The sequence below is a fragment of the Caloenas nicobarica genome, chromosome Z (assembly GCF_036013445.1).
Source record: "Caloenas nicobarica isolate bCalNic1 chromosome Z, bCalNic1.hap1, whole genome shotgun sequence".
In the NCBI taxonomy this organism is placed as follows: Eukaryota; Metazoa; Chordata; class Aves; order Columbiformes; family Columbidae; genus Caloenas; species Caloenas nicobarica.
Genome location: NC_088284.1, coordinates 95564857 through 95575839, shown reverse-complemented (window position 1 = coordinate 95575839; position 10983 = coordinate 95564857). Strand labels below are relative to the sequence as shown.

At 36.7% G+C, this 10983-nt stretch overlaps 1 protein-coding gene and 1 long non-coding RNA gene across 10 annotated transcripts in view; one reads left to right on the top strand and one right to left on the bottom strand.

Annotated features, from left to right (window-relative positions):
* The window catches only part of LOC136002221 (uncharacterized), a 62309-nt gene that overhangs the window by 5543 nt on the left and 45783 nt on the right, over positions 1 to 10983 (bottom strand). The window contains exons 6-7 of the long non-coding RNA XR_010607885.1: positions 3612 to 3720; positions 898 to 1003 (exon numbers count right to left, since the gene is read on the bottom strand). This is a non-coding gene — a long non-coding RNA (uncharacterized LOC136002221). The remainder of the gene's footprint in view (positions 1 to 897; positions 1004 to 3611; positions 3721 to 10983) is intronic.
* ADGRL2 (adhesion G protein-coupled receptor L2) overlaps positions 1 to 10983 on the top strand; it is a 390203-nt gene that overhangs the window by 373671 nt on the left and 5549 nt on the right. For 6 of the 9 annotated variants that reach the window (XM_065657083.1, XM_065657085.1, XM_065657084.1 and 3 more), the window contains 4 exons: positions 1615 to 1706; positions 3564 to 3732; positions 6602 to 6730; positions 7136 to 7232. In XM_065657083.1, the coding sequence (XP_065513155.1) occupies positions 1615 to 1706; positions 3564 to 3732; positions 6602 to 6730; positions 7136 to 7232 (487 nt within the window). Of the gene's footprint in view, positions 1 to 1614; positions 1707 to 3563; positions 3733 to 6601; positions 6731 to 7135; positions 7233 to 10454; positions 10537 to 10983 lie in introns of all 9 variants that reach the window. The other 3 variants (XM_065657090.1, XM_065657089.1, XM_065657086.1) reach the window with 2 other exon arrangements.

The window sequence follows — 10983 nt, the reverse complement described above, 5'->3', positions numbered from 1 at the left end:
AATTATAAAAGCTTATTTTTGTTATTTGTATCACATAGAATTTTTTTGTGTTAATCTCAAGATACAGTTGTAAAAATGTTTTACTTCAAATCAGGACTGATGAGGTCAAAAGCTGCCAAACGCTGTTCTGGTGTTGAGAACTGCATTATAGTTCATACTGCCCATCCTGCTTTTGAGACAGCAGCAGCAGTGATAACTTGATTGCCCTTAGCTGTGGGAATTATTTCTATAATACGTCTTTATTAACAGACTGTGATCACAGCCTTCAAAATACTCTTTTCTAGATTGTTTAGACCTGTTCTTTATTAGGATTTGAGTGACATTTCTGACCATTGTGGCACAACCGTAGGAACACATCTGGTATGAACTAGTATCCCAAATGTTACAAAAATTGTGAGGATTCTGATTCTGTCTCAACCCAAAAGCTCCCCGAAATGAGATACTGGGCTTGATCGTTCTCCATCAGTAACCAGTTGCAGAGATGCACAAAAGATTATAAGAAGGGGGGGTTATAATCTATCTAATATATATGTTATAAGGATGTCCAAGCATATTCTCCCATCTTCTCTTAGCTATTGGTTCAACCATTTCTTGTGCACCATTTACTAGTAGATGAGGATTTATGTCTTCTCCCTGAAAGGACATAGCTCTTACTGTTTTCAAACACACAATTTTATTTGAATTGTCTGCATGATATAGGACAGTACGTTCTACTTACTCAAATTAACTATATCATAGAATATATATATATAAAATATAGATCGCACTTTTCAACCCAAATTCTGCAGGTATCCTTGTATTTGGCTCTTCACATGCTTTGAAATTGATAGGAGAAAGGCACCTGTATCTTTGATATCTGTGATTCTGTTTCACAAGAGGAAAACTATAAAAAATTACCTTCAGTATCTTCCCTCGCGTTGTCTCTATGAATGACACAACAAGAATAAGACAGTGTAGTCCTCTCCTTCAAGCAGCTTGCACTCCCGCTTCCACAGAATCCAGACTGCAAAGGCAAAGAGGGCAGTATGAGGGTGCACCACCAGCACCTCTACGGCACTGCTAAGTTTGATGCATTTGCTACAACTTTGCATTACTTTTTTTCTTCAGTTACATTTAAGCTGTTTTCAAGACCCCAGTGGGATTTGTGAGAAGGGAAAAAAAAAAATCAGCAGAGGCAAAAACCATTCCAGAAGCAGAATGGGGTGATAAAAAGACAACTAGTACAGTACAGTAAAGGGGTGACCACCACAGACCTCGGAGCAAGTCAGTGAGCTGGGGAACAGGGCCAGAGGTGGCAGGCGAAGGTGAACGGAAGCCAAGCACAACATGCTGGAAGACAGAACTAGACTGACAGTGACCAGTCTTGGACATGAGCTAAATATGGTGGTTCATGATGATGAGGTGAATTTGAAGAATTAAGTGAAGCAAGGACTTCTAACTTTTTTTTTTCCCCTTGTCCGTATTTGCAATCATCTTTGACAAGACTCTCTGATATAGTTACCGAGATTCACTATGTATTTGAAAATAAACCACGGGGTTTTTGTTTAGTCTGTAACATCATCATTCAACCTATTACTTGAAGTAGTTTAATTTCATTCTTATCTGTTTTGACAGCTGAATCTTATCTTCCTGGTGATCACATTGTGCAAAATGGTGAAGCACTCAAACACTTTGAAACCAGACTCTAGCAGGTTGGAAAACATTAAGTAAGTGCTTTGTGTTCAAGTATGAGAACTATGATTATTTTCTGATTGCTGAACTGATTGAAAGCTACTCTCCATTAGGAGCACATGCCATTGTCTCCCAGCAACTGCAGATGTCAATTAGAAGCAAACACAGCCAATCCTGCTTTGGTCACATTGTTGCTGTAATGTCACAAACACTGGTCAAAATTAGATAATTTCAGCCTGGAACTAGTGCCAAGAAACTGTTTCACGGAAATGCCACAGCACTGTAGTAATTTCATTTGCATTTAAAATGCAGTTCAAAAATGATGTTCCTGTTTGCATGGCTGATATGATTATATTAAGTTTGTTTTGTTAAATGACTTTTTGATTTAGGGATTCTGAGCAGTTTCTACTTGTAATCCTGTTCTCCCAAGAGAATTGACTCTATTATTATTGTTAACTTGAAGATTATCTGCTGTTTTCATGCTAATTTAACAAATGTTTACTTTATCATGGTGCTGTACTGCAGTATCCCTTTTGCAGAGCAATACAAGTGTTTTATAATTAACAAGGCTTTGGCAGCTCTTGCTTCTTTAGACAGTCTTTTACTGTGTTCTGTGTAGCTTTAGTTTGTACTGAAGGTTTTGTTATGAACACTAAAGGGATGGTGCAACTTTCTAACACTGAGGGTTGGATGTGGAAGGGTCTTACAGATTTGTCTTGAATGCTGAAAATGGCAAAGGGAGATTTTCAGTAAGGCTAATATTGTGAACTAGCTGTTCTAGAGAGGTCAGTATCAGCTTCATTGCATGTTGCATGATGAGAGAGAGCTAATCTTTAGCATCTCTCTCTTTTCTTCCTTTTCCTCTTTCTGTCTTCTCATCCACACCAGTAATTACCGTGTTTGTGATGGCTACTATAATACGGACTTACCTGGGTAAGATAGAACCCTACATTAACAGATTTCTAGCATGACTTTTAACTTTACAAACTCGGTCAATATTGTGGATTTCCCTTAATTTTAATTAACTGAAGAATTTTTAACTATTATATGCCTTGATAATTTTAAATTGCTTGCCTCTGCATTTTGAATTTCCTAATTTTTACTAATTTTTATAGACAATTAAAAATGCTCTTATTAATTTGTTTCAATTCTGTCTAATAATTTTGTTTCTCTTTTCTGCTTATAATGCTTTCTAGCTATGAAGATAATAAGCCATTTATCAAGTAAGATCATTAGTTAGATGTGGAATTCACTGACTAAATTCCCTTTCCCTTTCATTCTGTGCCGTTCTCTACAATTACTTTTCCTTAACCTAGTCATGATGGATTTTTTTTTTTAGAGTATCCTGTAGAGCAATATCCATATTTTTGTCACATTTCAGCAGGGTTTCTTCATGCGGAAGTTAGATCATCTAGCTTCAGTTTAGCTGAGTTTATCGGAGCATTAAAGATTTGGGCTCTAGGCTTTTAATCTGCTGTTTAACCTTTGTGCATTTGTGTTACATTATTTGGTGTCATATGGCAGCACCACTGTTTAAAATCTATGGTGTGATTAGTGGCTAAGCCAGATTTATCAATCTCTTTTGTAAAAGCAGATAAAGCAGTGGAGTAGCTGGGGCTTGTGCTATATTTCTGCATTTCAGAATAGTTTTGACATCATATGCACTTCTTGAGAAAGAAAAAGGTCATATCTACTCTTGCTGTTTTCACTGGAGACTAAGACTACTAAATGGAATTGTTCTTTCTTTAATAGATAAAAGGTTAAACTCAAGGAATTTTTACATTTGAATATGAACCTAGTAAAAGTCAACTGCAGGAACTGAAATGTTAATATTGGATTTGGCAACATGCATTCTCCTAAGTAATGTTAGTAAAATTAATCTTCTTTTACAGATCCTGGGTCCTGGGTGCATTTGCTCTCCTGTGTCTCCTTGGCCTCACCTGGTCGTTTGGCCTGCTGTTCATCAATGAGGGGACTGTTGTGATGACGTATCTCTTCACAGTATTTAATGCTTTCCAAGGAATGTTTATTTTCATCTTCCATTGTGCCCTTCAAAAGAAAGTAAGTTACTGAAAACACAGATGTGTGTTCTCTAACTCCTTAAAAATACCACATGTATTTCTTAAAAAAACCAGCAATGTCAAGAACTGGAGTATTCTGAAGTAGTTTGAGGAGGGGACTAGGATTCAAAAGCAATTCTTGCTGTTTGTGCTTGTGGGAGTCATGTAACTACTCTGCGGCCTGGGCAGGTTTAAAATGGATGCAGCATTTCCAGCCTGGACTTGAAAAGTTTTGAGGCCTTGGAAAAGAAAACTACTATAGAAAATGTGCTGTTTAACATTGGTAATGTGGTACATATTAGTCGGGACTCAGAGCCAAAAGTGCTTTCAGTACACATGAAACAAACCGTGCTGCAGCTGCAGCACTGCCAGCAAAGGATCATCTACAGTATCAGCCCATCGCAGCCTGGAAACTCTTTTTCAGATCAAGGGAGGTGACCTCTCCTGAGATCCCATTAAGCTGCCACATAAAGCTACGGGTGACAGGCAGGGATTGTACTTGTGCTTGTTGATTACAAAATCCAGTGAAATCTAAAAATTAATTATGAACTTCGACGCACCTTAGAAAAAAGTAGTTATTAACGCTAGACAACTGTTAATGGGGAGAGTTTTCCAAAGACACCAGCATGGCTGCTTTTTTTTCAAGTGTTTGCCTCCCCCAGCAATCCAACAGCTTTTGCCCTCTTAACTGGAAAAACTGGAATCCCCTGGCAAAAGCCTGCCCTCATGAGTGGGAATGTGCTAAATTAGTTCTGCTGCCCTTTGCCCGATGGGAACAGAGGGGTCCAGAAGGAGCAGATCTGCTGGGGAGAGGGCACAGTGGGTGGGATTCTCCTTGGGTTCCCTGCTCCCCTCCCTCCACTTCCCCAGACTGAGGGTAGAGGCTGCTTCCAAGGATGCCTTAGAGGCGCTTTACTGAAGAACAAAAGAAAGCAGCTGATAGTTTGTGTGAGTAGACAAGTAAGGAGACCTGAGAGGAAGGGGAAAATGTCAAAAAAATCCCAACCAAAAAAACTTGGCATAAAAAATGCAATACGTCCTGCATTTGAAAATACCCGATTTGCAATATTTACATTCTAAATATTTTTAACAGTTTTAGGCTGGAGACCTAGCAATTATTAACTCCCATTATAATTAGCTCACCAGAGACATAATTAACTAATACTTATAAAATGGTTTGAGACCACTGGATAAAGCGTTGCTGTGTAAGTACAAAAACCATATTACTGCGTGTTCTCAACTGTACCAGCTCTAAGAGTATCAGTGTCTCTAAATTTGGTGGAGACAACAGCATTCAGCCATGTTTTAGGAAAAGATCTGGCAGACGTAAAGAATTTTATCCAGATGAACATGGTACTCCTCTCATTTTGAGAGCACAAAAGCATACTTAGGAGATTGAGCCTAAGAAGGGAGAGAAGGAAATGCAAACATTCTCAAACTGTAAATAATTTCTAGATTAGGGTTTCGTATAATGTTACCCTTTCTACCACTTGTATTTGACTTGAAAATCAAAACCAGATTTTTTTATTTCTTTTTACAGCTGTGCATTGTTTTTGTATTAAGTGGAGTCAGCAAAAAGCAGTATTAAAATACCAGTCAAGTGTGAAAAGGCATAACCTAGAGCAATAAGATTCATACCTGAAAGAATGTTGAAGCTGCCATTTAAGATTTTTAAGTTTTGATGCCTTTGCCTGGATATCATCCTGTCCTCTGTCTGCATAGCTAATATCGTCTTTTTATTCTGTGATTACTGGTTGGTCACTAAATTGAACAGAGAAATAGAATTGTGAAAGTGAAAACTATTATGTTTGCAGTTCTGACAGGATGATAGTGCTGTTGCTTCCATCGGTTTCCAACAAGCTATAATTTAGAAATAATGACAGTGGAATGCACAGTACTGACAGATAATGTACATTCACTGCAATATAGGCATTAGGCAAAACCAGCCCTGGAGGGTGGTATTTGGGTAAAAATACAGTTTTGATTGCTGTTGTCTCCAGTATGTAGCGGTTTGGAGCATTTAATATCCATTAGTGTTCAGGAATGTATTTTCTTAGGTGCTATACTATCCAGTGATGATATATAGAGACTTATGTTTTTCAGACTACAGAGTTAAAGATTATAATTCTATGTCCATATATTTCTGGTTTCATTGTTTGGTCTTTTGTGCTGCTACAGATAGGAGTTTGCTTAAAATATGTAGCATATACTTCTATTAAAAGATGAGTTATTGACCTTAGCTTGAAGTTAAGGCACTATTCAAATTTTCTTCTTACCTTGTGGTTTATAGAAACATCACACTATGTATTCCATGAGTAAAATGCTCCTAATATTGGTAACAGCACATGGGATATGTAAATCCACATTATTAACTTTTTGCTTTTTCCCCCTCTCCCTTTGCTGTATATCCATAACTTTCTGTCCTACATATTCATAGGTCAAGCAGAATTTCCAGATTCCATTTTTCCCAGAAACTAAGAGTCTCACTCATGTAGAAGTGACACTTAGATTCCTAAGTATTTGGTGGAAGATTTACAAATTTAGACTTACGCATCTTTAAAAATGTTATCAACTGTGTCTTTTCATGTAGTAGTCAGTGTAGCCTCATCGAATATGAAAGAATTAACTGCTCCGTAAATCAATCCTGATTACTTTGATGACTAATGTTAGCGTGCATAAACTACAAACCTAAAGTTTCCAGCAGCTCACTGGAAACAGAAGGTGAATAAATGCAGGGCAAATACTGGAATCATTAATTAGTTTTGTTGCACTGTCAGACAAAAATGTCCTACACATAGGTATACTCAGAGGGTCAGCAAAGACAATAATGAGGATTTTATTTTGTGCTAAGTATCTTTTTTCCCCTGTAGGTACGTAAGGAATATGGCAAATGTTTCCGACATTCCTACTGCTGTGGTGGATTACCAACGGAGAGTCCCCACAGCTCAGTGAAGGCATCAACAACAAGAACAAGCGCTCGCTATTCCTCTGGCACTCAGGTAAGAAGATTTTGACAGCATCTTTTACATTGGCCATAGTTACAAAAAGCCTACCGAGATGTGTTCCAATCAGAAGCACTAATTGTCTTCTCAGTATTACCACTTAGATGGCAAATACATACTTCTGCATAGTAAAATTGATTCTTTTTTAAACTTTTACTTTGCTCTAATGCAAACACCTTATTTTTCTTGTAATTAGGGGCTGGTGTCTAGGAACCACCGTGTTTCATCTAAATGAAATTTAATAAGTTAAGAGTTTTAATAACAAAAGCTGGAGTTTCACTCCATGCTAGAAGAACGTTTTACTTTAGGCCACCCCCCCAAATATTCTACATAATAGCACGTGAATAGGAAAAATCATTTTGTAACTTAATACACTTCTTTCTCACTGCTTTATGTTAACAGAGTCGTATAAGGAGGATGTGGAATGACACTGTGAGAAAACAATCTGAATCGTCCTTTATTTCAGGTGACATCAACAGCACTTCAACACTTAATCAAGGTCAGTCACTGGGAACATTTCCGTTTTAGAAGCCTTAAATTTTATACATATTTTATATCATTTAATGCAGAAGAATTGAAAAGAACGTTTTGAAAAAAATTCTGGAACAAATGTTCTCTCAAAGTAGAGTTTTAAAGTCATCCAACAACACATTCTAAAACCATGTTCCCTCAACTGGCCCCCTGCTATAGAAGCTGAATTCCTTCATTCGTGGGAATGTATTTAAATAAGTTTCATCAATAATTTAACTTAAAAGCAAGATCATAATTTTAAATCTTTCCTAACCTTTACAGGTTAAATCTGAAACAGAAATATGAGTGCAGTAACATTTTAATGCATATTTGACTGTGATTTTTAGGTGCAGAAATTTTCCCAGTGAAATCTAATTGATATCATTTCTATGCAAAAGATGTCTGTAAACCATTTATCTTTTCTATTTCGAAGAGCATCATATGTGTCACATTGGACAGAATCCAGATTTTCAGGCACAGAGAAGCCAGAAGTCCAAATTTCTCAATTGAAATTGACTTTGAAATCTGTAACCCCATTCTCATGTCCACTTAGAAGACAAGGGTATTAACTGAGCAGAATGTCCTGTCCTTTCTCCCCTTCCCGCCCTGGCTTGTAAGGCAGTCTGAGCTAGCAGTGGAGGGAAGGACCACTCTGCAAGCCAAGTTCAAAGCTTGTTCTTCACACAGCTCTTAGGAGAACACACAGCCCCGACCTAAGTGAAAGTTCCTGCTCAACTTGGAAAGTTTCAAATAGAAAATTCACCACTGTCTGGGCTCTTGGAAAGCCCTCAGTGACTACAACTTTCACATTTTCCTCCCTTGTTGTTTTTTTGGCTTTTTTTTTGTGTTGTGTTTTTTTTTTTCCCATTCATTTTGGTGTTGCTTTTTGTGGGTTTCCCGCCCCCCCAGAAGATTGGGTAGTGGAGACATGTGCTTAACGAACATTTATTTGGTAGTAAAATGTGTGGTATTTTGCAAAAGAAAACATTTCAGAAAGCATTATTCTGTTTCTGCTATTTGCCATAAACAAAGTGGATAAGACACCTGTGTCTCACCGCTTCCATCCTTCTGAATCTTGAATGTTCCTCTGGTACAATCAAAATTAAGTAACTTCTCCTAAGCAGAAAATATATATTTTTCACGTCTAGGAAAGGATTACATTCATTTCCAGTGTCTTACTAAAGTCCTGTAAATACGCTACAGATAAAAGTCTGGAATTTCACCCTAAAGTGATGTGTCTGACTCCTGAGGTTTGCTCTAACCAGGCTGCACCCCTGGTTAATTGAGTTGAACAGAGGTTTTGGAAGCTTCTCCCTGGTTTGGAGCTCCAGTCTCAAGTCACTGGGGATGTTCTGCCATGATTAGAAAAAGTGGTATAATCTTTATTCAGTTATAATATTGTCACTATTTTAGTGACGCATACGTGTAAGGGTAGCTTGGTAATTAACAGCAAGTGCCATTTTACCTTTAAAAAATCAAGCTTTTAAAGGTCGCAAAAAATTTTGGATTGAAAAAAGCGATCTCTTAAGTATAAATTACAGGTAGTAATTCTAACCATGATTAAATATAGTACACACAGAAAAAAACCCAGGCAATACATATTTTAGTTACTATTTCTGATAATAAGTACATTACAACTGAAAAAAAAAAAAACCTACGATAAAATATTTTTAGTTGTTCACTGACACAAACTTTTAAATAAGATTAGCATCATGAGGCAATAATTCTCTGAATCTTAGAATTTTTTGCTCATTTCTGCTACCCAGTATCTATGGTAGCACAGAAGCATTAATATTTGGAATATGCTGTCTTTTCCTTGTCGAATAAAAATATCCATACTGTAAAAATGTAGCTGGCCCTTTACTTGTCCTTGGATCTCTAATACACTGATCCTGATATACTGCTGAGCAATACAATAGAACGGAAAATGGAATTTTACCTTAAATGTTTAAAGTAAGTTCTAAATCACAGCATTTTGTGGAGGTTTAAGTCATTATTCCAACCTATTTTTCTTCTAGTAGCTAGAAATCAGAGATTGACTTTTAAATAATTTCTCCAAATATACTGATGATGATGATGATTATTATTATTATTATTCCAAGAGTTGTTTAAATGGTGTTGCATTAACATGTAAAATGGGTTTAGAAAAAACACCTGTTCAGGTAGTATTTTGCTTTGTCTTACATTGTTTGTAAATTGATTGTTTAAAGAAAATCTGTCATTTGAGGGATTCTTCTTTAAAACCTGGCAGATAAATTTGCAGCATGAATGTCCCAGGAGAAAATGTGAATGCTCTGATTTCTTAGAGCAAATATTTTGCTTCCCCCTCAGCATGCATACTTTTGCATATACTAAGATATGCTGCTTGCGGTTTGTCATCCACTGTCTGTTTGAAAACAGCAATTCCCTTCCACTATCCATGTGTTTTTGATAAAATGAATAACAACTCTGATCCTGTCATAAGATATTTTTCAACACCTTTAAACTTGAGAAATTCAGTTCTCTGAATTCTGGACAGAAGTGTTCCATATGATCATTTTTAAAGTTATAATAGCTTTATGTAGTACCTTGATCTCTACACATTTAATTGCTATTCTTGTGTAACAGTGATTTTTGTATACATTAGTAAATGTCACTCTCACCAGATGTTTACTTGGGGGATTTGGACAGCACCTGTGAATTACTGAAATCTAACTGTATTTTCCTACTCCCATTTCAAATACATTCAGAAATTTTCAGCTGAATTACATTTGACAAGTCCTACATGATTCATGATGAATAAAAAATATTCTTTATTGAAACTGTCAGCCTAAAATTAAAGAACTGACATTTGTTTCTGTTTCTTTTGCTTTAGGAATGACTGGCAATTACCTACTAACAAACCCTCTTCTTCGACCACACGGCACTAACAACCCCTATAACACATTGCTCGCTGAAACAGTTGTATGTAATGCCCCTTCAGCTCCTGTGTTTAACTCACCAGGTGTGCTTATACTTCCTGAATAAAACCGCTTTTCTTGGCTCACTCTAAATCCCTTCTTTTCTCTAGATGATAGAAACTCAGGTTGCAATACCCCAGCCATACATTCTGAATTTCTGTCAGTTCAAGAAATACAGTATTGCCAATGTCAGCTTGTAAAACTGCACTATATTATAGTAATGCCTTTGCCATAACAGTATTTACCAATAATTATCCATGTTTTTAACACAGGTGGCATAAATCTTAATATACTATTACAGGACTGACACCACATGGTCCGAGAGCCCATCTTCAAGATATATATCACTTAGAGGTATCATGTCTATGCAATATAAGGGTGACTCTAAAGCTTGCTGAGAAAAACCTGGTTATGGAACAGATTAGATGCTAAAGCAACACAAGGCATCTTGACACCTTTGGATACCCCAGTGTAGAAAATTGTATCCAGCATCAAACAGATCTAAACTATAGTATAGTGCAGCTTTATGGTAGATCATTTTCCTGTAGGAAAACCTTGAGATTAATAGTTAGAACAGTTTAGTTCTGTAGGAATAAAGGGTGTCACCACTTACCTAACATTTGTTGTTACATTTTCTACTTGCTTTTTTTAAACTATGTTGCAATTCATCAGTAAATACTTAGCAGTTACTGTTTGATGAGTCATAAGATCACTTTAGTCTAACTGGAACGGTAAATCTTTGATAAAGAGCTCGTAAAACCTTGTTTCCAGTTTTTATTTCAAGTTTCCTTTTTAACTGAA